The 26,701-nt window shown below is 34.7% G+C and overlaps 1 protein-coding gene across 6 annotated transcripts; it reads left to right on the forward strand.

Moving 5' to 3' along the window:
• LOC105317545 (C-myc promoter-binding protein) lies at positions 1 to 26,447 on the forward strand. Of its 6 annotated transcripts, none has more exons than XM_011414230.4 (38): positions 1 to 19; positions 3,170 to 3,282; positions 5,850 to 6,150; positions 6,498 to 6,687; positions 6,829 to 6,885; positions 7,104 to 7,173; positions 7,519 to 7,688; positions 8,281 to 8,525; positions 8,812 to 8,878; positions 9,254 to 9,309; positions 9,607 to 9,751; positions 10,682 to 10,775; positions 10,924 to 11,005; positions 11,134 to 11,176; positions 11,487 to 11,627; positions 12,076 to 12,102; positions 12,902 to 13,043; positions 13,823 to 13,968; positions 14,230 to 14,285; positions 14,637 to 14,699; positions 14,944 to 15,085; positions 15,217 to 15,257; positions 15,385 to 15,529; positions 15,664 to 15,792; positions 15,913 to 16,237; positions 16,480 to 16,656; positions 16,915 to 17,043; positions 19,632 to 20,948; positions 21,353 to 21,572; positions 21,801 to 21,852; positions 22,048 to 22,348; positions 22,619 to 22,841; positions 23,130 to 23,280; positions 23,546 to 23,632; positions 23,961 to 24,063; positions 24,160 to 24,217; positions 24,446 to 24,618; positions 24,724 to 26,447. In XM_011414230.4, exons 3-38 carry the CDS (start codon positions 5,855 to 5,857, stop codon positions 24,858 to 24,860), a joined length of 6,000 nt encoding a protein of 1,999 aa, XP_011412532.3. In that variant the 5' UTR covers positions 1 to 19; positions 3,170 to 3,282; positions 5,850 to 5,854; the 3' UTR covers positions 24,861 to 26,447. The 6 variants fall into 6 exon arrangements, with proteins under 6 accessions (XP_011412532.3, XP_011412514.3, XP_011412557.3 ...); XM_011414212.4 differs by lacking the exon at positions 1 to 19 and adding an exon at positions 76 to 225; XM_011414255.4 differs by lacking the exon at positions 1 to 19 and adding an exon at positions 76 to 225 and having other exon boundaries at positions 16,915 to 17,037.
• The last annotated feature ends 254 nt before the right edge of the window (positions 26,448 to 26,701 follow it).

Genomic DNA, 26,701 nt, shown 5'->3' on the forward strand with positions numbered 1-26,701 from the left:
TTTTGTCAAGTAGAAAATAGTACGTATGGATCTTAAATTCACTGCTTTTTATGTTCATATATATAAATATCTACCACATTTTTAAGTTTTCATAGGAAAGTTTATGAGCAGTAATTTATTTAAGGCAGATATATAATGGTTAAAAAGAAATACGACTGACTAGGACAGTGAATGAATATTTTCAAAATGGTGGCTGCCTTGCCAAGTGCAAAATGTAAATAAAAAGTAAGACTTTGGATATATTGACTACATTTATAGCTATTGGGTATTTGTTAGTTTCCTGTGGCGTTGGTCTTATAATGAGAGCTTTTAGTAACATATTTGAAAACGTGAAGAAATTCTCAAATTATTTTTATAAAACAGACTAACCGTTAATACGTCTGTACGAAGGTATTTTTAGTATTTATTCATAATTAATAAGATTATTTTCATGTCTTGTCGAAAGCATATTCGTAGCAGCGTTAATTTTTGATTGAACAACGTCATAAGTGTAGTGTTTCCGGCAGGTCAATAGAGTTGCACAAGAAATGCATATTATAGTTTCAGTTGTCAACACGTGTAAGCATGGTGAGTGTTACTTGTCACGTGAATGTCACTACCCGATGTGTTATCATACATGATATGGATGCTTATTGCTTTTTTTTTCTTTTTATTCAAAGTCATATAGGTGTTCTTAATTTTTTCTTCTTTCAATGAGATTGATATTGCAATAATACCGTTTTTAAGTACATGAAGTATAAACATTTCAATCATCTTCATGTTTTGAATAGTTGACATTGAATGTATCTGTAACTGGATGTCAAAAGACAGGATTTAAAACCATTTACAAGGGCTACAGCCTAAAGACATGCATAACTTAAGAGGGACACTGTTAAGTAATATATCAGTGATGCTTAAAGTCAGTGGTTGTATGAACATTGTAATAAAATCTTACTTTTTTTTAGAAAGGGTTATGAAATTAGATAGAACTTATTTAAACAAGTGTTGATAAACGTATCAAGAATTATTTGATGTATGCTGACCCAATCCAGATCAATTCTTTTCAAAAACATATTTTGCAGGTACTGTGAAATTGTTCCAAATTCACTCTTAATTTACATGTACATAGTTAATATCAAATAGTAAGTGATTGTCACAATGATGTATATAGTTTGCTTGGGGTCAGAAACTGCAACTCCTTCCTTAAGTATGAATGCAAATTCATGATTTTGTTTAGTACTAATTTTGTTTGAGTAAAAACATGAATGTTTTCTTTTTATCATAGTATGCCAGTTGTAATAATAATAACCCAATTTTTTAAGAGGCTATGACATCACAGATGAAAAGTTGTATTTCCTCTTCCCTTGTCCTGATGTAATGATATGAAATACAAGGATCTACGTACTGTAGTACTGTCATAACATATATCGTATCTCAAAAGGAGGTACTTATCATGAAGTGTCTGGTTCATGAGCTTGATTGTAGAAATCTCATTGGCTTGGAGGTTTGTTGATTGTAGGCTTCTCTCTGACTGTGATTTCCTGACACACTCAGACTGCTAGAGTGTGTCCTTGTTTCATTCAGCTCCATGCTCTGATTATGTTCATGCACCAGTTAACGCACTCATAGTAAGTGCAGGAGATATAGAAATATGCGCTGACATACATGTAGGTAGGATTGTAGGGACATCAATTGCCTTATTATGTTATCAAATTAAAAGATACATTTAATTTTGATAAACCATTCCAGAGTACTTTTTAGATAGGTGCATGGTTGAACTTCATTGGTATAGTTGTACAGGATTAAAAGTGTCTCAGAATTTTATGTTGATTTTGAGCTACATAATATGTAGCATAGAAAGCAATAGAACATTATACTGTTTTCTATTTGCATATATATACGTGTTACAGATAGATACCTAAAAGTAAATGAAGAGGTCATAATTACTTGTATTTGTCTATGATATTGTGCAGGAAGTATCATACAGATGTCTTATTAACACTTGTAGACTCTGTCTAACTATATTGTATATATCTATCTTCATACATTTATTACCAGTGTATGTTTTTTAATAAGTAGTTTTAATTATTCATATACTAATTGCTAATAATATTTTTTGTAGAAGCCAGGGGGATAAGACACTTATGTAGCAATTTTAACAATTGACATGTTTTCTTACATATAAAAATCCTTGTACATGTATCCAGTTTAAGAGTGAAATTCAAACAACCATCCTGTTGTGTAGGAGTGTTTGTATATGCATGCAGAGGTCACCATCTTAACTTCTTCCTTGAATGCTAGCACAACACGTCTTCTGTCTCTACTCTTTAGGATTTATATATATATGCTGATGTGGTAACAAGGTTGCTACATGTGTTCTACAATCAATATAGGCAGTCAGTCTCCTTCTCTAGCCTCTCTGGGTGATGGTGGCTTGTTATTGTTGTTATTTATGTTGTGTATGGACAGCCTGTGTTATGTGTCTCTGTTATGACTCACACCAACATGATTCAAACTGTCAGAGGTCAGGGACATTGCTTCAATGTGAGTCTCTTTACTAACTATTAAGTTAGCTTTTTTTGGTCCCAATTACCTCCCTTCTTCTCTCTCCAATGATCCATAGCTGTAATGCATCTCTGGCCACGTAATTTGTCATTTACCGGAGATTGCCTTCAAGCTCAGGGCTGTCTAGTGCACAAGAAGAATGGATTCAAAAAAGTAATTTGCTATCCATTCATTGCTGTGATGTCTTAATTGCATAACATAGTCATTGACTACAGATGTTAGAACGGTGTAGCAAAAAAAACGAATATAAATGGAGTGGAACTGTTCTGTGAAAATGCATTCAGATTTTTTTTTTTAATTACATCTAAAAAAAATTTTGAAAAAGGGGAATAGCAGTAAATGAATGGGCAGATATGTGTAGTAAATCCAGTGAATAAAGGAATAACAAATAAGCAGTGTAGTCTAAACATATTAACTCTATATATACATGTACTAGAAACCATTTAAACGGGTTAGCACAAAGTATATATACCAGTGTTTACCACAAGATTGTTTGGGTTCCTTTTTCTGCCTGATAGCTATTCCTTTTTTGTTATCTCTTGTTAGAATGGATAAATGCTACTGATGTAGAATGTTTTTTTTTATGCAAATATTTATTTATGATGTAAATTGATTTTTCATTTAGGTGTAAGGTCTGTATTTTCGCCTCAAGATGTTGACCTGAGATGAGAGTTGAAGGATGGATTAAATAAGGATTAAGATACCAGCAGCCAGTCCTGCAGTACTGACGATTCTGTGGTATGTACTCACCTTATACCATACACACAAAAATAAACACTGCACTGCCCTGGCTGCCATTTACACAGCTGTAGAGTGTAGCACTTGGTGATGGACCGATGCAGTGACATCAAACTTGCAATCATGAATGGATGTTTTTTTTATGGTGATGACAGCTAATGATGTAGAAACATTATAGATGCTTGTTATGGCAGTATACTGCAAAACAAGAAAAGGTTGAATTCTTTATTCTACATTTATCATTCACAGTTACAGAAAGTATGTATTGTAAAAGGGTTTTTTGGGGTCTCTTTCATACCTGTATCACAATTACCGGTATATTTGTTGACAGTACCAGCTAACTTGTTTTATCCTGTTTATGCTATGATTGGCTGGCCACAGTAAATTTCTGTACTAGCAGTGTGCATAATTGCTATATGCACATGCCTGTCATTTTGAAAAATAGACTCCAGAGATGATATTTGTAGGAAATTTAGTAAGGTTCCCAAGGACTGCAATGCATACCAGTGTATGTTAGATATGACAAGAGTTTTATGGCACTTTACACAGAGATGTAGAGTACAAAGCACTCGATCTTTGTCCATAGTGATAATGATATACATGTACTTACACGTAGTCAATGAATATTGTCAGCCCGTACATATAGTGGATGAATTTTGTTAGTCATTATGTGTAGTTGATGAATTTTGTCAGTCAGTGTGAACACTAGGTTGCATAGCTTATGCTGAGAACAAGGCACTCAGATTTACTGTACATGTATTTTTTCACTCAAAAGAAGCCAATATTTTATTTTAATATAAGAACTATACTAAAGTTTCTATTTAGGTTATATATTAATGAAGTGATGCTACAATTAGAAATTGAAATTTAGATATCTACATGTGTATTTGTGTTAAATTGATGCCTTTTCAATAGATCAAAAGCTGTAGAAAAAGTGGCTTTGAATTTATCTTAACGATATCTTATGATATTGGTTTGTTTTGTTTGGGATTTTTTTTTTGAGGCGGGAAGGGGTGTAAACCATTTTTGATTTTTAGAAAAGATACCAGTAATACAGGATGAATTTATTGTGCTCTTTGATTACATGAGGGAAATAAAGTGTGAGATTTTGAATTACTGAAATTAATCCCAAAAGAGGAAATGAAGTTGAGCAAAGTTTGTTCATTCCATGTACATGTACAGAATGATTTGATTGAATCACTGTCATTTGAAATGTAATTCTTTTCCTCAATTTACCCGGTATGTTAATTTAACAAGTTTTTATTGAAAACCAGTGAAATTACATTTAAATGTAGAATCTAGTGCCAAAATTAACAAGAAAGGGGTACTCTTGTATGACTTAAATATATATTATGCCATTTAAGACTGTATGATAAGAAAGGCAAGTTTTTGTTAAGAAGACATATTTGTTTGTGGGTGCAAGTGCTTTCCAATAGAATATGTAACAACCCCCCCCCCCCCCCCCCTCCAAAAAAAAAGAAAACCCCAAAAAACGGAAAAAAAACCCAATATAAATAGAAACAATTTGAATTGATACATGTATGGAAGAAAATGAAGAAAATAAAAATTTATGGACTTAAATTAAAATTGTGGGAACATTAGATAGTGAAACATCTTTTGATTGTGGAAAGTGCTGTTTTTGATTGAGGAAAGTGCTGTTTTTGATTGAGGAAAGTGCTGTATTACTCAGAATTATTAAGGTTTAGACACCCCCTCTCCTTATCCTGCTTCAAACATGAGCTCACTTTATTCGTTTTTGCTCTCTGCTTTTCTCTGTAGTTCGCTTGGTGCTAGAATAATCAATGGACACAAAATGTCTTCATGCATACTTATTAGAGGACAGTACATTCACACAGTCAGGGAGTAATGCAACACTGTCACAGTCCATCTTTCCACTTTACCTTTCCCAGTTCAGATGTTTTTTCTTTCATGTGATTTGCATAAAAGTTGAATTTTATCTCGGTATATTCTCTCTGCTATTTTTCTCTGAATAGAAATACAGGCTTATGTTGATACATTATACAGATTAAAGATTGGCCTGAAAATCTTAATGCTGTACATGTTTCATTAATATATTCTACCAATATACTGCAATTATGTAGCTAATTTCTCAACAAATACAGGTGTATATACGCATGTATTGAAGTTCAAAACAGAGTTCAGGTATCATAATTCTTGTATTTGCATCACTTTATGGCACATGCATTGTGGCCTTAATGTGTCTGATGTGTTCATTTATTTATAGTTGTCTAAGAGCAGTTTCTTATACACACCAATATACATGTTGACATGCCTGTTGTGGTGATATACTTTGGTATAGATAATGAGATTATTTAAACAATACACAAAAAACAAAACATCAATCTGTCGGCTTCAGCAAGATTTTTCTGGAGTTTTATAAGTCATACTCTATAATAAGTAACATGAATTAATGTCATGATACTAATTGTAATTAGTTTGTTTAACACCGCTATATAAACTGATGGTTATTTCTTCATTTTGACATCCTCCCACACTGTCAGAGTGTGTAAGTCAGATAGATTATCCAGCTTGCATTTTATTTGCAGGCGTAATGGATGACAGGCGAGTTGCAGACTACTTTGTGGTGGCAGGGTTGCCAGACAACCCCCTCCCCTTGGAGGAGTTCTCCAATGAAGCGGCAATCAAACCAACATACAAACAAGACTCCATCACAGACATTGCCGTCATCGACAAGACCCTGGGAGAAAAAGTCCCCAAGGGCTACACCTGTATCGAGAGGACACAATTTAACTACCTTGCAGACCTGAATCATGGCAGCATCAGGTGCCACGAGATGTTCCTGTGTTACAAGCGGGGGAGGGACAAACCTCCGCTCACTGACGTGGGGTAAGGCCAATTTCTTTGAAAGCTAAGGAGCTTATTTATGTACCAATATGTATACATATAGATATACTTATAAAGCATAAAATGTTATGTGATGCTCTTTTGTAGCTGTGTTGATGACACTGTAAATTTTGGGGATTTAGTCTTTATGATATTGAAAACTTAAGCTACATGTGTGGATTTAATTAAAAAAGGATTTTGTTGAATTTGATAACATTTATGCAATATTGAAGACAGATCATTGAAAAACCAATATAGATGAATTTTCAATTATTTTTTGTATTGCACCTGTAAGAAATCAATGGATGAATTACATGAATTAATTTTCTGAGACACTTGTTTTTTTCCAGGGTACTTTATGAGGGGAAAGAGAGATTGATGTCTGAATGTGAAATTGTACACACCACACCCTGGGGGAGCCCGGCCAATGTGAATAACGGTAGCAATGGGAGGATCTATATAACGTTTCGGCGGGCACGGGAAACAGCAGCCAGTGATACCCTGGCAGTAGTTGATGTTGTCATTGTACTGCAAAATAAGGTAAGAATGCCAAAGAAGGAATTAAAGTGAAAGTAGTTCATGTTTTAATTGTACAATTACAGTTTAAGAAATTGATGAAAATACTGAAATATTAGAATTATCTTTAATAAAAATTTAAATCACATTTTAATGTTTTTACAGAATGAAGTCGCTCCTCATGCCTATCACAAAATAGAGAAAAACTTAAACAGAGGAATGGTAAGTACAAGAATTCTTTGTTAACCTGGATAAATGTTTAATATTCAATAGAAGTAAAGAAATTACTTAAACTTTTGCATTTAATGGAAAAAAGACACTGCTCTAATGATATTCTTTAGAAATGCATATTCAATAATTTCCAGAAACATTTGAATATCTATGTTTACGCTGTCTTGGTGAGACTCTTTTTGGTAAACTGTTTGTTGTTTCTGATAAAGGTGGGCTCTGATGTATTTGTGTGTTACAAGAAGGCCATGGTGAAGGCAGACATTCTTGCCTACAAGCCTGGTAGGTGCCTCATTCTAACATTCTGTTCATTGATGCAGAGAAACATACTTTAACAGACAGTTGTTTAATCTGTTTCACTATATCCATTCTCAGTACATATTTTGAGTTACAAAATCTGTGTAATTTAATTTATTCATACTTGTAAAATCTTCATTATTGTTGATATTCTCTGTATATTCTGATGACCTTTCCACACTGACTGGTGACATAAACCAATGTCAAGTAAATGCAGTATAAGCAATATCAATCAGAACTTTTTCAGAACTGACTTGTAACAAGTTCCTATTCTTTCATCTGAAAGGAGGATATTACAATGCATTAATTAAATTCTTGTATCATTTTTAGGATTGATACAAAGATACCCTGAGGAAGATTATGAGAATTTTCCCCTGCCCCCTGAGGTGCCCCAGTTCTGTCTCCCCATGGGATCCTCAATAGAGTGTTGGTCAGCTAAAGCCCAGCATCCTCTCCCCGTCTTCTCCACATTTGTACTAACACTGGCTAATAATGAGAAGGTTTGTATTCATGAAAAGACACTTGTGTATTTCATATTACAATTATCATACTGTACCTGTGCATACATAATTTATGTCTTAGTAATGGAAATGCATTGGATTTTGCATACTACTGTAAACAGGAAAATATTCGCCCCCTTTTATTTTCTTTCCTTCCGCCCTGTTGTCAGCGGTCAAATTTAAGACTGGACGAGTTTCAATATCACAAATTATCTTTCATTTAACATACTGGTAATTGTGCATGAGAATTCAAGACAGGGCAAAACCGTTTGCAAGTTTTGAGGGGTAAAAAAATAGGGGGCGAAAATTTACCCTGTATACAGAATGTTGTGTAGGGAAGCTTTCTATGATGATTAAGTAATTTTCCTTTTTCATGCAAAAAAATTGAAATTTAACTGTTTTATTGATACATGTATAATGAAAATGTACTAAACAAACATGATAAAAAAATCTATTTTGAAAAAACTCAGCATTTATATATATTTTATTGATGCTATATGTATTTTCAGCTTGTATACATGTAATTATGAGCAGAGATCAGTTTGTTTAAATAAAATTGTCTCAAAATCTCCATTGCTGTTTTTTTCTATAGGTTTATGGTGCTGCTGTCACATTTTACGAGGAATTTGAAGAAGAGAAACTGACAGATTTACAAATGAGACATTTAGGACTGAAAAATAAACATATTCGAGAACAGTATCGGATTCTTAAAACTGTACATTCCAATAAGAGTATCTGTCTTCTTTCCCACTGGCCGTTCTTTGATGCCTTCAGGAAGTTCCTGACTTACCTGTACCGTATATCTATAACTGGTCCCCATCCCGTCCCCATTGAAAGGTAAGCAACACATGCTGATATATTTGTTAAAAGAGTAAAAAGGATTGTTTTAAAAAAAAATTAGAATATTGTTTTTACCATATGATGCTTTTAAGCTGTAGGAAACAATCAGTGTTAAAGTCTCAATTCTTGGTAATTAAACTTTTAGTGCTCATTGTGCTTCAGATTTGATCGTTATTTGTTTTACATTGGAAAGGACATTGTTTATGTTGAGGCAAATTTTTCAGTTTTGAATTATTTTGATATTTGCATTCAACCTTATTTTATCTTATTGTTTTTATTACAGACATATATCTCACTTCATGTTTGATGTTCCATACCCATCTCCTCAAAGGCCGAGGATTCTTGTGCAGGTAAATCAAAATTAAGGGAAATTCACTTCTCTATTTCTTTTAACTTAATGATTGAGATTGTACAAGTGATCAGCAGGATTCAAAGAGTGGTTACAATAGCGTGTACAAAGCCAGTTGTGCCACAGGACTTTCATATGACATTTTTTATGTGAATTTCATGTGAGTCCTCTTTTTACATGAAGTTCATGTCAAAACTTTCAAGCTAACAAATTTCATAATTGTCATTTACATACACGGTATCTTAAATTATGCACTGTATTGAGTATTGTGAGTATGGTAAATTTGTACCAAATAAAAGTTTTAGTTTTCTAAAAGTTGTCTATCATAATACTGTACTGTGTTAAACAAGTAATAAAACCACTTTGTATTTTGTAGTTAAATCATGATGCCCTTTCTTTGTCCATGCCAGAAGATTCTCCATTACCCCAAAGGTAACCAATCCACTGCATTTTGTTCTTACATCTTAAACCCATAATGTTGTTATTATTGTAAACATTAATATTGTTGAGGGAGTCTTTTAGTTGAAACCACATTATTACATGTATTTGTTTTCAATCTTGTCCTTTCTACTGTTATTGTAGAATATAGCCCGAGATTTTACATTAATTTTACAAACTTTCTGAATTTCAATAAATCACTGAATATCTCTATAGATAATGTTATAAAATGAAGCTAGCTGTGAGACAATTTGCATGGTTTTCTGAGAATTTACTTTTGATTGTTCTCAGTGGAGCGTCGTACGTGACGATGCTGAAGAACATGGGTCCTGAGAACTGCATGAGTTTACTGCTGTACAGTCTGCTGGAGTACAAGATACTGGTCCACTCACTGCGACCCGCAGTGCTGACCGGGGTCGTGGAGGCCGTGGCTGGGGTAGGTCACAACACACCACTATAAACTGTAAACCACAGACACCACTGTATACTGTAAACCACACACATCACTGTTTACTGTAAACCACACACATCACTGTTTACTGTAAATCACAAACATCACTGTTTACTGTAAACCACACATACACCACTGTATACTGTAAACCACATACACCACTGTATACTGTAAACCACAAACACCACTGTATACTGTAAACCACAGACACTACTCTATTCTTTAAACCACACACACTACTGTAAACCACATACACCACTGTATACTGTATACCACACACACCACTGTATACTGTAAACCACAGATGCACAATGTATACGGTAAACCACAGATGCACACTGTATACTGTAAACCACAGATGCACACTGTATACGGGAAACCACACACATCACTATACTGTAAACCACATATACACCTGTATTCTGTAAACCACAGACACTACTGTATACTGTAAACCACACACACCACTGTATACTGTAAACCACACTCATTACTATACTGTAAACCACATATTCACCTGTATACTGACACCACTGTACACTGTAAACCACAAACACCATTGTATACTACTTACCATACATATGGTAAACCACAGACATCACTGTTGACTGTAAAGCAGTAAACCCTTCTAATCTGTATGCAAGAGAGTTTTGTGAGGTTTTCTAGAATATAGACTTTGCAATTTTTTCTTCCAACAAAACAGTCCTTTAACATACAAGAATTTCACATTTGTTTTTTTTTTGTTTACTGAAAAAACAGTTCTCATTTGTCAAAGTCAATTTGAATCAGATTAAATCTGGTAAATCTTGTAGTCAATTTTTAGACAAATATTTGAAGTATGCTATTGTCTTTGCAGTATACTTTTGTTACATAGAAAAAGATGATTATGATGAAGGGAGTTGTTTTGTTTTATAGATGATCTTCCCCCTTCACTGGCAGTGTGCATACATTCCTCTCTGTCCCTTGGGACTCTCTGATATGTTGTCAGCCCCGGTGCCATACATTGTAGGTAAGGTAACCAAATATCACATATGACATTAAGGATAATAATTCATTTGCTCATTTTGTAGCGATTGACTTTTTGATTTTGATGGATTTACTCATTGTTTAGGATATTAAACCATAAGACATAATGAATTGTTTACCTTTTGTTTCAGGTATTGACTCGAGATACTTTGACCTGTATGACCCGCCCCCTGAAGTGGTGTGTGTTGATTTGGACACGGTCACCATCAGTCTGTAAGTCTATAAGTTATGTACCCCCAAGTCCACTCCTTATGCACTTGTCATTATAATGAATACAAAATCAATTCTATAGTGTGCTTGTAAATTAATGAATGGCTGTTTAAACTTGCTTTGTTTTGTAGCCCGGAAGATAAAAAAGGTGTAAACTATAGGAGCTTGCCGAAGGTACAATATTAATGACTTCTGATCAACTGTGTAATACAAAACTGTAGAATCATTGAAATTTGTTGTGGCTCAATTACCGGTTATGGGGATTTCGCCTCACCCACAAATTTACGTACTAAACATATCCCGAAACACAGTATTTATTTATCATTGATACAAATAAGTCCACAAAATTACATCCCAGTAAACCTATAAGAATTAGATTCTCCATGAGTACTGGCACCCCCACAAAACTTATTGATCCCACTATATTCATTAATCTTTAGCTGTGATACATGTGCTAATATTTCTGTTGGTTTGTTGTGGACAGAAGCCAGCCCGAGTCCTACAAGACACTCTACACAAGCTATTTGATGAACTGTCCACCAGACACGGCCTGGGTCACAACATCGACGAGATCAACCTTGAGATGGGCTCGTTTGATACCGACTTCAAGAAAAAGAGAAAGGAGGTAATGGAGCAAGTCAGTCGAAGTTTGGGGGATTTCTCTTCATGTGTATTATTTCTTTTGTTGATATTTAATTGTGACAAACTCCATCTATTCTGCAAAATCCATCTTGAAACTTTATGTAGTCAAAGCTACCTTTTTATTATAATTCTGATGAAATATTGGATATGTGTAAAAAGATATATATTAACAATTTTTCTAAAACTGTACCTTCCTTTTCAAATATAAAATAAATTCCCATTTAGAACCACAAATTGTCTTAATTTTCATATAATTAATACATTTTTTGTGAACATTTAAAATATTATTTAGGAAACCCTGTTTTAATGTACTTAGTATTATAATAACCAATATCTATTACATAATTTACGTGTATATACACGAATTTGTATGTAACAACAGAAATGTAGTTTTAAAAGATAATTACAAATACCGGTAACAATTTTTTCAGGACCTTTCTTTGGTCTTTGAAAGAAAGGTTTGTGTTTAAATTATGTTGTTAACACCAAATCTCCTCTATATCATGATCATGTGATTTCAATTTAAACATTTTGTTATAAGCTTAACATGCATTACAACTGTGTTACCCAAACAGTTAAACCATTCTGTATTCATGTTTGTACTCATATGAAGGCTGATGGCATGCCATGGATCTTGATGGAGTCATGTTCTGCAAAGAATGTCAAAGTTTTAAATACTCTATGAACAAAGATTAACTTTACCTGTCATCTTCATCTATTCTTAAATTATTTATTTATTAAGTTGCTTGTTAATATCGAGCATGGCAATCTAGAACTGAAATCTTATACTTGTTATTCGAACCATAACCTATCTATCAACAACTCTTTTCTTCGTTAATCATAGTACAGGTACAAGAAGAGGTTGTTATCTTTAAAACAATTTCAAGTCGAATTTTGAATCCCTCAGTAAGTTCTTAAACAAAATACAAAATTTTACAAGTATAATTTTCATATTTTGCTAAGGTGACTTCATTACTAGTTAGATTTTTTAAATATTCCTCATTATATCAAAATTGAATCATTACAGTCAATCATATGCAATATTGAGATGATTTCTGATTTTTACAGTATTGAGATGATTTCTGATTTTTTGATTTGAGATGATTTCTGATTTTTATGGTATTGAGATGATTTCTGATTTTTACAGTATTGAGATGATTTCTGATTTTTACAGTATTGAGATGATTTCTGATTTTTACAGTATTGAGATGAGTTCTGATTTTTACAGTATTGAGATGAGTTCTGATTCTATTTCAGACCCTGCTGGAGCTGTCCATTCAGGAAGCGTTGCTGAGGTTCATGGCGTGTCTGCTGAAGGGCTACAAGAACTTCCTCAAACCCATCACCAAGGCCCCCACAGAGTCAACCACCGACCCCGCCTCACTCTTTGATATTCAAGGTACAGTGTATGCCATAGCGACCATCTGTATTAAGCGACTGTCTTATGTGACCATATTTAGACCGCCCAATGCAATTTTCTATATGTAAACCCTGCATTAAGCGACCTCCTGCCTTATGTGACAAGCGAACCATCATTTTTAGTCCCAGAATATGCTGTGTAGACTGTTTAAGAAACTTTTAGCATATTAAAATGGCATCCCAAGCTGACATATTAAGCAGTGTTTTGTTTTGATAACTAATTAGAGTATTTAACACATTTCATAATAAACAACTATCATCATTATCCCCCATATGTGAGGTTTTTCAAGACTTCGGCTTTATCTCTAATGACAACTTTTGTCGCACCCTATGTTAACAAAATTGTGGACCGAAATTATTTGGACTTTTACAAACATCAGTGGTAATCATGACTTATACTGTAGTTGTGCCACTATTACAATAATAGAAATGAGAAATATTGAATTTCTTTCGCCAAACATAGTTAAATTTTGTGTGCTATTCATGTACTCAAATTATTAATGGAAAGAAGTTTATCTTTACAATGTCTCTGTACTCAGTGTACATGAAGTAATGAAAGTTTTCAAATCTCTTACCCTCCCATTGATTGTGTTATTATCAGTACTTGTTTTTGGATATAAGTAACGATGGAGAGAACACACCTGGTTTATTAAAAATTTTAAATAGTAAGTATTGGTAAAAATGTACTTTAAATGGAAAGAAGTAATGATGTAGAGTACAAATCATGATAGTTCATGATTTTGATTTGTATTCTCCCAGGGTTTTTGAGAAGCAGAGACAAGTCCAACTTGAAGTTTTTCCAACAGATGGTAAAGACTCAGACTTTCATCAGTTTTATCTCAGAGAGATCCTTTGTCTCGGACAAAGATGCCAGCATCGCTTTCTTTGATGAGTGCATGGAAAAGGTGGGTTGTCAGACATTATCACATCTATCCAATACATCAATAATACCTAATTATGAAGACAGACTAATATTTCAGGAATTTCAGCTTTTTAAGGTTAATTAATTTAACTATGAGGATTTAAATTTGTTTGAAAAATACGCTGAAAGACCTTGAAAAATAAATATTGAATGTATTTAATCGTTGTAAGATTATGACAGGCCTGCATTACCTTTAGATAAAAATGTATGATAAATGTCATTTCTATCCTTTGATTTTCTGTAGGTGGATGAGACAAAAGATGAACCCAAGTTGATAGACATTGATGAATCTCAGAACAGGTAATCACAGTTTCAGCATATAGATTTGACTAATTTTAGAAATACTGTAGATTCCTTAATTTACGCGAGTACTTAAGTTTACATTTTCATTCAGTTTACATCTGTCCACAAAAGTAAAGTGAGATTTAAAAATCTGCGAGATATGCTTCTTGTGATTTTATGCAGATATATATTCCTTGTGTTTAATTAGGAATCAAATTAATGTCTTCATTTTTCATTTTAGTTTTCTATAAGATCTAAAATTGCCTTGGATAATCTCTTATTTGTGACAAAGTTGTGCATTTTGGAAGGAAGGTGTTCTATGATGTCTTTTGTCTTAATGATGATTTTTTCTAAACTTTGTTTTTGCAGTGAGAGAACAGTATTTATAATGCCTCCGGACCCAACAGGGTTACCTGAGGGGAAAACATACAGGTATGCTTTCTGTGTAGATTTTTACCTGATGGAGATATATAAACCTTACAAGAAAATATAAAACAACTATAAATTGAACAATTATTAGACACTGCATTTTCAAAATGATGTTTGGCTGATTGTAAAATTAATGAATCTTTCCATTTTTTTGACATTACATTTTCAATATAGATTTAAAGTTAAAAAACTATTAAAAGTTGATAATAGAAAATAATTTTAAAAACTATGTTTTGTATGATTTTAGTTACAATGGTTTCCCTGAGTTGCGGTCAGAGTTGTTCCTCAGAAAGCAGATCTCTAATGTTTCTTTGAATGAGAAACCTGCTAAAAGTATGCATGAGCCACTGTCTCGAAGAACAAAGCAGGAAATTAGATCGGCTCAAAAGGTAGGATTATACATGTACCTAGTAGTATTTGACAGTTTTGTTAAACTATGTAATTTAAACAACTTGCAGGCTGAGATTTATACATGTATACAGTAATTCAATCAAAATATTTGATTTCAATCTATTTACAGATGGCTCTTCAGTTTGCAAATGATCCTCAACTCTGGGCCAAGTATGTGTTTCACTTCAACTACATGTGGATCAGAAATACATCTTAATTCCACGACTTGAGTCAGATTTTTTATTGTATTCTAACGCTTGTGTAATGGAGTTGACTCAATTTTGTTCTGATTTGCCAGGTGCTTGTTGAGTCACTGCTACAGCCTGTGGTTTATCCACCTGCCAGCGTACATTGAACAGTCCAAGGCACTCAACAAATGTATGAAGGAGGCCTACGACGTCCTACAGAAGATGCAGCTGGCAAAATTACAGCCTCCTGATGAGGTATGTAGATGGGGACTTAAATTTTAAAACTGTTGACTATCTTTAGTCTTGTAGCTGTAAGTTATGTGTAGGGTATTGATATTTAATCAGAGGCTTTACCATAGGGTTGAATTCTAAATCTTTGATGCTTTTAGATGTGTTATCGTGTGATGCTTCAGTTGTGTTGTCTCTACAACCAGCCTGTCATGGCTGTCAAAGTCTTGTATCAGATGAAGAGGGCCAATGTCCAACCCAACGCCATCACCTATGGCTTCTACAACAAGGTTTGTTAGCAAGCACCAAAAAACTGTATTTATTGAAAAATCTCAGTTGCATGTGAATATCTTTAGAATGGATTTGTTTATTGATAATGATGTATCCTGTAAATTGTCTTGCAATAACAGGCAGTGTTTGAAGGAACTTGGCCTTCCACCAGAAGTAACGCCTCCATCTTGTGGAGAAAACTCAGAAACGTCATCATTGGAGCAGCTCAGTTCCGGAGAAGACTTCGCCGGCGAAGCATGTCCCTTAACTCCAACTCCGGCAGCGACTACGACCGTGTGAGTCGCACCAGCATCGACAGTTTCCTGGAGGAACAGTCGGAGCACAGGAGTACAGGGATAATGGTGAAATCGGACATCTTCAGTGATTCTAGTCAGATCAGCACGGCCAGTAAAGGAACCATGTCCTCCTCCACTACGACCGCCAAGGACGAGAGCAGTAGTACAGGTTAGGGAGCAAGGCATTCACTGGCCTCATTGAAATACATTGATTGATTAAGATTTAAGTCATTCATTTGGTTACACAATGGTGATGAAATAGTTGTACTTGATGAATAATGTTCAAGGATTTCATTAAAGATTAAAAAAATGAATTTTGTTCATAATTCTATTGTATAGTAATTTTTTTTATAAGAAAACAAATGATGTCGATGTATTTTTTTTATGTAAAAATTATTTCTTTTCTTAAAGGTGGTGTATCCGACAAGGGCTATAACTCAATGTCCAGAGAGGAACTGAAATCCCTCACTCATCAACCTTCCAGTGGAGAAACAGACTCAGAACAGCAAAAAGCCAACAAAGAGAAGACTAGTCTACGGTTTACACTGCCCAGTACGCACAAGGGCAAAGAGAAGAAGGAAGTTAATGGTGAACAGACTGCTTTACACATTGTGCAACAAGTTTGATATAGAGATATAGGATGCCAGAACTTAATTTGCCTCAGAGATTTTATTAGGCAGTTGAAGTGATATGTTTTGATTTTTTTTTTTTCATATCAGTGAAACAATGAGTGCTTTCATAAGAAATTTGAAAAATGCAACACATTTTTGACTATTATTCTTTATTTATACAAAAAAAGTTTTAAGAGAATAATGATGAATTGATCATCAAAATGTTGTTTTATAGGAGGAAATCCAGAAATCACATTCAGTGAGGTCGAGCCTGACTTTAGGAATCGGGTGGGCAGTATCGTCAGGAAGTCAATGGGCAGCGTGAGCAGCTCAGGTAGCCACGAAACCCTCAAAGGAAGTATGAGTAAGTCCAAGGGAAATTACATGCAATTACCATTCAGAAAGCAATTAAGACTGCAGATAGTGCTCATGTTCTGTACATGTATTCTGTTCAGTGTTATTTTAACATAATGATAATTATAAAGGTCTTACGGTACCTTGATACAGTTGAGCTGTAACACTACTTACAAATAATTTACATTTGAAACATTTCATATATGATAAAAGAAAATAATTAATTGTTAAAAGATTTAAGCTTGTGCAAATCACGATGTGTAAAATTTGTTTATCAGTTAAAACCTTTAAATGAATGAATAGAGATCAGATTTCTTAAATGAATTTATCCGGCATGTGTAATGTCACGAGTTCTTATGTTGCTGAATTATTTTGTTGTAGATTTGAATCCATTTTTATTGTAACTATAGTTAATTCACATTAATAGCTATGTTTCTGTGCTGTGATTTCACACTATCTAATGGAGAGATAGCCTGATAAGCTTCTTTCTATTCACCAATGCAAATATAGTGTTGAATGAATTGGGATGATCACTAATTCTTTTATTTTTTGTGAGGTCTTTTAATTCAGTTTTTTGGTAAAGTTTTTTATCTCAGTTTTAGAAAATTTTCTACTTCTAAGATTTCGACACTACAATGAAAGACATATCTTTCTTGTGGCCTAAAATAAAAGATTTTCTTTTCTATGACTTAAACTGTGATAAACTTGCAAGAAATAGGATTATATTTCTGATTTTAGTAAAAATTAATCTTGTTTGATTTTCTTCAACATCTTCTTTAAACATCTTTTTTAAACATCATCATTAATAATTGTAATTATTTTTTATTGTATTGAAAGCTTCCATGATTTTTTATGGTAATGTAAATTTGGACCAACGGGTACATGTAGTTACATGTTATAAGTACATTGATATATCTTTTTGGTGTATGAAGTTGCATTTTACAGGAACTTAGCCCTTATTAGCTCACCTGAGCCAAAGGCTCAAGTGAGCTTTTCTGATCACAATTTGTCCGTTGTCTGTCGTTGTCGTCGTCGTTGTCGTCGTTAACTTTTCACATTTTCATCTTCTTCTCAAGAACCACTGGGCAGATTTCAACCAAATTTGGCACAAAGCACCACTAGGTGAAGGGGATACAAGTTTGTTCACATGAAGGGCCACGCCCTCTTTAAAGGGGAGATAATTGAGAATTATTGAAAATTTGTTGGTATTTTTCAAAAATCTTCTTCTCAAAAACTATTTGGCCTGAAAAGCTAAAACTTGTGTGGAGGCATCCTCAGGTAGTGTAGATTCAAGTTTGTTCAAATCATGGTCCCTGGGGGTAGGGAGGGGTGACAAGAAGGGGATCAAATTTTACATAGGAATATATAGAGAAAATCTTTAAAAATCTTCTTCACAAAAACTATTGGGCCAGGAAAGCTCAAATTAAAATGGAAGCATCCACAGGTAGTGTAGATTCAAGTTTGTTCAAATCATGGTCCCTGGGGGTAGGGTGGGGCCACAATTGGGGGATAAAGTTTTACATAGGAATATATAGAGAAAATCTTTAAAAATCTTCTTCTCAAAAACTATTGGGCCAGGAAAGCTCAAATTAAAATGGAAGCATCCACAGGTAGTGTAGATTCAAGTTTTTTCAAATCATGGTCCCTGGGGGTAGGGTGGGGCCACAATAGGGGGATGAATTTTTACATAGGAATATATAGAGAAAATCTTTAAAAATCTTCTTCTTAAAAACAATTAGGCCAGAAAAGATCAAATTCAAATGGAAGCATCTTCAGGTAGTGTAGATTCAAGTTTGTTCAAATCAAAGTCCCTGGGGGTAGGGCGGGGCCACAATGGGGGGATCAATTTTTACATAGGAATATATATTAAAAATCTCCTTATCAAAAACTATTAGGCCAGAAAGCTCAAATTTGAATGGAAGCATCCTCGGGTAGTGTAGAATCAAGTTTGTTCAAATCATGATCCCTGGGGGTAGGGTGGGGCCACAATTGGGGGATCAAGTTTTACATAGGAATATATAGAGAAAATCTTTAAAAATCTTCTTTTTAAAGACCATTTGGCCAGAAAAGCTTAAACTTGTGTAGAGGCATCCTCGGGTAGTGTAAATTCAAAATCACAGTCCCTAGTGGTAGGGCGGGGCCGTGATGGCGGTTTCAATTTTTACATATATAGAGAAAATCTTTAAAAATATTCTGGGAAAGTTTTTCGGTCCAAAACTCAGTACTTAGTGTGAAAGCACAGGTTGTGCAGATATAAGTTTGATGAAACCATGATACCCTAGAGAAAAGTGGGGCAACAAAGTGGGGGGGGGGGGGGGGGTATATAGGAAAAGAGAAATATCATCTTACAGTTACAACAACAAAAGGGGCTTGGTATTTACCAAAAGAAAGAGGTGGATAAAAATTGGCAGATTTTCAATTTTTTTTAGCAAGATCTACTGTACTTAGTTGTCAAGATATTTTGATACTGTAATGCTATTTTGATCGGAATTAAGGCAATTGTTGCTCAGGTGAGCGATGTGGCCCCTGGGCCTCTTGTTCATTACTATTATACCTTAGTAAGATGATATTTCTCTAAAACAGATTTTTTTTTAATAGTGACAAGCTCACAAGCAGGGCTGCTGATGTTGAGTCAGAACTCTCTGGATTCCACATCGTTTCCACAGGATGTTAATCTCCAGTCCAGTCTAAATGCAGGTGACAACAAACGGAAACGCCACAGGAGTGCTGGAGACTACCACACCAAGACCTCGCGGTCCAACAGTGTGTTCAACAACTGGCGTCCGCGACACATCAGTGGTGACCCCAGCTGTATAGGAAGGACTCCTAAGGAGATTCTGTTGGATGACGATATTTTCGTGGAGGAGAATGTAATTTCCAGGGGGAATCTGGAGGGAATTAATGAGACAGTAGACAGTGGTGTGATTGTGGAGGATCCACAGGGTGGAGCTCTCCACAGTGATAGACCACAGGGACTGGATCTAAATCATTCCGCGGATCTGGAGGATTCAGGCACCCAGCCTTGTGATATTCCTCAGAGGAAGAGCTTATTGGATGGATTAGGTAATGTTGTACATTCCGTTGGAACTCCGGTTACAGAGAATGATCCTCTGGGGTTATTTAATGAAGATGATCCTGGTGAGGAAGGACAGGGAGAGGAGAAAGTGGTCATGAGGCGGAAAAACATTCAGACTCAGCCTTTTAAATCAGAGAGGCTAAATTATGGAAGACATAGTGCTAATTTTGATGCGGATATTCACCCAGAAGCGACTCTTCTGGTGGATCCGGAGGATCCAGATGTGGTGTATAGTGTTAGAGAAATAGACCCGAGTGAAGCAGGGATTCAGTGCAATATTCCAGATGAGCAGAAGGCTTCGTTCAGGATTGGATCAGGATTAAGTCTGGATGACTCCTTATCCACTGAGTATTTTGGAGGAGGACCAAGACCTTTATCTCAAATGGAAAAAATTGGAAAAAGGTTAATGGGAAGAACACAGAGCACTCCAGATAATCTGGATGAACAAGATCGGACAAGTAAATCTGGATTAAGTGCTGTGACAAATTATCTCAAGTCTTTTCAGTCGCCTACAAAAAAATCCCAGGACTCATTAGATGAAGCAGGTGGTACACCATCGGAATCCAGATTCAGAAGACTTGGGAGTTTTCGGAAAGGAGAACGGTTAAGTGGTGCTTTTAAATCAGCAGCAGGTGCTCTGATGAGTAAAGTGAATGAAATAAAACAGACAATTTCTACCCCCGTAAAGTATGGCTCCTCTCACTCCCTGGGGAGGTCCAGTGATAACCTGGATGTAGACGAGAGAAGAGGGAGAGATATGCCGGGAAGATCTCTGGATCATCACAGGAAACACAGAAATCCGCTTGAAGAATTTGATAACTTACATCCTTATCCTAATAGTAAGTCTTGAACTGTGATACTATCCATGACATGTTCTTCTTTTATTGTTTATATGGGATCTATTAATACTTATCAAATGGTGTATGCACTAAATGTGACTAATCTTTGCTAAACTGGTAAAACTTATGTTTATACAGTAAATCATTGCTTTCTACTGTTGATCAAGTTTTCAAAACACAGTGTTATGGATGGTTTTTTTTCTGATTTTTAGAAGTTTGAAGCTTTCATATTGCATGTGAAGGGATGTATACTTTACAATTGAAATTAGGATACTCAGCAAATTTAAATTGCTCATTGGGTGGACATTTATGTTCATCCGGTAAATTTCCTACTGGAAATGTAGCATTGACTATTGAAATAATCCACTAATTCTGATTTGAATCCTCTCGCCTTGTTTTTGCAGGTAGTTTACCATCATCCTCTTTTATGGAGCAGTATGTTCCTCTCAAGGAATTTGGTGAAAACAAGTCTGTTACTTTTGCAAGTTTAGAAAATACATTACAAAACATCGCCATGGAGATTGAAATTAGCAGCTGTTTCCGTTGCAATAGATGTAGAGCTCTTTTGTATGATGAGGAAATAATGGCTGGATGGTCTGCTGATGATTCAAATCTTAACACAACGTAAGTATTCATGATGCATGTATTTTAATTGTATAAGAAGTAGATAACTTTGTTAAGACTGTCTGATTTAATAGTTATATTCTTGTATTTCTGACAATGGGAGATTGGGAGTAATGGTGAGAATACTGGAAATAAGAATGTTCTACTTGTATTAAAATTCATTTTACATGTTCCTGCATGTTGTTAACAAGATAATACAACTATTTTACTGGATTCTTTCTTTTGTAGCTGTATATTCTGCCAGAATAAACTTGTGCCAAAACTACAAATCTATGTGAAGGTAAATTAAACTCAATGTGAAAAGTAAAATATCAATCTGTTTTAAATAAAAAAAAATAGTCATACAGAAGGAATGGTGCTGTAAAGGGAAAAAGATATTTTTGCATTTAATCTTGCATTAATACAGTGATTCATACATATAGCAATATGGAAAAGCACTTGGAATGTTTAGAAACTGCAGTGTGTAATTTTTTAGGATTGGCGTGGTGGGAATGTGTCCTCGGTTGAGGGCAGCAAGGACGACGACACGGACAAACAGTCCTCTACAACTGATACTGACGCACACTCTAGTCACTCAAACCACGACCCCTGGGTCCTCCAGGATAAAATCAATTCCGTCTCTAGTCTAGACAACTCCAACAATGACCTCTTCTTTGGGGAGGAGCATCTAGAGGGGGAGGGGCCACTCAATGTGTTGGAGTCCCCCGAGAGGGCCAAGCGGGACAGTCACCTAGCCAAGGCGGCTGTGTCCAATACCGCCAGCTCCCGGTCCTCCAGTCAGTATACAACTTGTATTGTTTGTGTTCATCTGCCAACAATTGCTTCACCTTACTTGTCATATGTGAAGAACCCCAATATTTTTAAGATTAGGAAGATAATGCATGAACAAATTTTAAATTGGTTCTAAAATTCTGAAAACTAAAATTTAAACCCTCTCAGAAAGATTCATAAGATACATGTATTGAGTCCATGCTTCAAGAGTCAAGATATGCTTTGAATATTCTTTGTTCCCATATACTATATGGACTTTTTGTGTCGTATTGTAGGTTCCATAGATTTGGAGGGTATAGCCCTGAACTCTCGGCGACGCTGTGCCAGTGAGTGCTTCACTAACTCCACAGACAACATGATGTACGGGTCGTCGTTTGACTCGGTGGAGGATTATGGGGGTTATTTGTCTTCTCCTATTCGTATTTCTATTGGAGAAGATGTAGAATTGCCTACAGGTCCAGACCCCACACCAGAAATGAAGAAAGACTTCATGGAGCGGTGAGATAACAATTGATAACGATAATCCATGTACAATAATTCTGTCTTTAAAAGTACAGCTGTATAGCTTACCACGTTTAACTTACAAAATGTTTATATAACTACTTTTGCTCAGTTTAGAAATAAAGCAATTGTATTAAAAAAAACAATTTCTTGAAGAAATTTTCTATTTGATGGTGTTCCTCAGAAATGATATACATTTCTACCTTACTATGAGGAGAAATAGATACACATTTTCCTAGACCTTGTCAATTTCTTTAGAAGTTTTTTTTTCTCTCTTTACAACAGCTGTACAACCTCTGTGGATCCTATCACTGTCCCATACTTATCTCCCCTGGTCCTCCGGAAGGAGCTGGATAACATCCTGGCCAATGAAGGAGACCTCTCCCTGGGCTCGGACGAGTTCCTGGACCAGCATCCGATCATATTCTGGAACCTGGTAAAGCTCCCTCTTTGTACATGCCTGTACAGTTCAAGTGATTTGTTGACGGAAAATGGGTTCATTGGGCAGGAAATGGAAATGACCTTTTTTATTTTTTGTACTACAATTATCTTTTCTTATTTTTTGGATACAAAATATTGGTGATAGATCTTTCAGAACAAATTAAAACACTCATTTTCCACATTGGCTTGTTGTTTTATTTCTTTCTCTTGTTTTTTATTCTGAATAGCAAATTGTTTTACTCCAACCCTTTGTATTGTAGGTGTGGTACTTCAAGAGATTGGAGGTCCCTAGTCATGTCCCTGGTTTCTTACTGACCGCCAAGTCCATCAATGGCGAGGAGGGCAATGTAAGTGGTGACTCTGAAATATCTTAAGCTGATTGATAATACATTTTGCTTAGGCATGGTGAATCTCTAATACTGAAGATGATTTTCACTGAGATAAATCAATGCTACTCGGATTTCTGGAATTTTTCACCTTGTAAGTGTTCAATTTGTATTATTTCAATTTTAGATTTCTTTCTTAATCTTGTGGAAATTAATTATCACAAAAATAAAACAATATGAATGTTTGTACCTATACCACCTACTTTACATCTTGATTCAAATCATTTACTACAGCTGTTAATTTTAAAACATATTCAATGGAGAATGTAAATGTGTATTGATATTTAAGGTTGGCGTATACAGCAGTAAGCATGTTTTGATACGTCCAATGTGGGATAACGTCCGCATCCATGAAGAAGTGGGCCTGCCTATGTACAGGTCATGGAATGAAGGTAAATATAACGACCAGTATCTGCTGGTGTCCATTTGGTCTGTATACAAGTTTACCAGAAGCCACTTGTTTTATGAACACTATTTTGTAATTCCAGGTCGAAGTTCTCACATGGTCGATGCACTGATTACAGAGGCGCAACCTTTCAATAAAGCGTATGTACATTGAAATGTTTAAAACACAAACTCAATTGTGTTACAATTAAAACTAAAAAGGAAAGTGCAAGTTCATAATTTTGTTTCAAACTATTTACACTTTTTAGCTTGTACTTTTGAAGCTTTGAATAACTACATGTACCGGGTATATATTTAAAATGTACCACCATTTCCATTTTGTTATCGTATACAGAGTACATGTACTTATCTTGGGTGTTTCTTTTTCAGAATTTTACATCAAATTATTGAGAGCATCATGTGTAATGACCTTTTGACCCCTATAAAACTGGTGATGAACTGTCGTCGAAGGCTGCGTCTAAGGAAGAGTCGACACAGGAGCATGTACCGAGACATCGTTTTCCTGGCCTTTATGGCCTGTGGCAAGGAGAATATTGATAATGGTAAAGACATAAATTTGTAGATGAACTGTATTAAGGTCAAATTTAATTAACTTTTTCACAGAATTATAATCTAATCATCTTTGTCTCTTGATTTTATTTCTACAGATGCTTTCGATCGTGAATACAGACAAGCATTCAACAAGCTGTCACACATGGAAATCAAGCGAACACAGAGAGACGACAGACCTCGCAAAACCAGAATCATTTGGTGTCGAAAAGTGTTTGGGGAATTAGAAGTGTAGATGCAAGTTTCTTATTGTGAAGTCATAGTGATAGTATTTGATGGGGAGAAAAATCATGTCCTGAATCCATAACTTTAACATTCTCTTTTCTCTTAAACTGAAATGAACAGAGGGTACATTTTTTTATGATACTGTTGCCCTTTTAAAGGTCAGTTATTTATAACATGTAAAAACTGTAATTATGGTGAGCAAGTTGGTGCTGTGAATGTAAAGAAATGGAGAAATCTGAATGATAATGTAATTATTTATGTAACAATTTGTGCTAATGAGTTGGTGAGCAGTGTTAATTATTGTTCAATGTAACGGTGTGCTTGATGTTTGCTCAGTTTGGGGAATTTTTATGAGGGTTTTCCATAATTTATAATAATCATAATTCTTTGCATTCAGTTAATTCATTTTCAAAAGTTCTTCTATACAAATCTATGTATGACACTTTACATAAAGTTATCAATAAATTGAAACACTTAGAGATGCATGAACTTATACATGTAATGGACAAATATTGTATTTGCAAGAAAACAATTGATTTTATTAATAATTGCCTGCCAGAATTATGATGTCAAGTTCTTCATTGCTTTTATTGTTCTGTTATTTCATAAAAAAAAGTATTAAAATCAATGTAAAAAAGTTAATTTTATAGTAACATCAAATGAAACTTTAAGAAGAAATGTTTCATGGGATTTTTTAAGAGTGCTATATACATGTATGTATCAAATGAAATAGAAAAAGTCTACCATCATCTGATCATTAAAGTACGAGGAACATTATCCACATGATGGGAAGATACCTAGCGCCTTCATTGGTTAGCTTTATTGAATTATACCTGTATCTCCACCAAATTATGCCAGTATAAGGATCACAAGCATGTGTCAATGTTTGGAGTTTGGAGTGTTTATACATAATCAATACACATGTAATTTATTTATGAACATATGATTGTAAAGAAGAATGTAATATACATGTAATTATTGCTGGTACTTTTGGTTCTGTAGGTTTTTAATCTCTGCACAAGTTCTCTAAATTGCTTTTTGATATGCATCTGTTATCTGTTGTGGGGGTCTCATTGATTCATTGTAAGGGTCTGTATATTCTAGAAATATGTGGATTCTAGATATGGTTTATAATTATGTAAACAAAGGGTTCAAAGTCCGGGAATCTAGATCATGTGTATGCATGACAGTTTGTTGTTGATTTTTTTTTATTGTATGGTGACACTAGGGATATAAATTATACATAGGTGTGCAATTGGTGTCACCAGAAAATCATAGGTGTGAGCTTTTAAAATGTTGCTGGCTGCATAATTTATTATGAGATTTAATGACATTGTAATTCTGTTCTAGATGATGATGTTGTAAATATATTAAGTTCCTTGAAGATGAGAAAAGCTAATATAAATAAATGAAATGCTCATTGATATGGACAAGATGTTTTAATGTGTGCTGTTGCTAAATTTTAGTCACTTATAGATAGACCCATCCATTGTACATGTAAATATTAGAGTATTAATTGAGTAGGTTGTATATTGTACATATTCAATGTGTAAAATATTAACAAGTAAATAAAATGAGATATAGGGTGAACTAACAATATCTTTGGTTCTCTTTTTATGCCCCCCTTCGAAGAAGTGAGGGCATATTGCTTTGCTGCTGTCTGTTGGTCCGTCGGTCGGTCCACCAACAGTTTCCATCCATTTTCTTCACAAAGGATGCACATATTGAAATGTAACTTGGTATACAGGTTTATCAGAATAATATGTAGGTCAAGATTGATTTTGGGTATGATCGAGCAATTTTCGACAGAGTTATGCCCCTTGAGCGTAGAAAAATTTCAATTATTTGCAG

The sequence above is a fragment of the Magallana gigas genome, chromosome 6 (assembly GCF_963853765.1).
Source record: "Magallana gigas chromosome 6, xbMagGiga1.1, whole genome shotgun sequence".
NCBI classification, from domain to species: domain Eukaryota; kingdom Metazoa; phylum Mollusca; class Bivalvia; order Ostreida; family Ostreidae; genus Magallana; species Magallana gigas.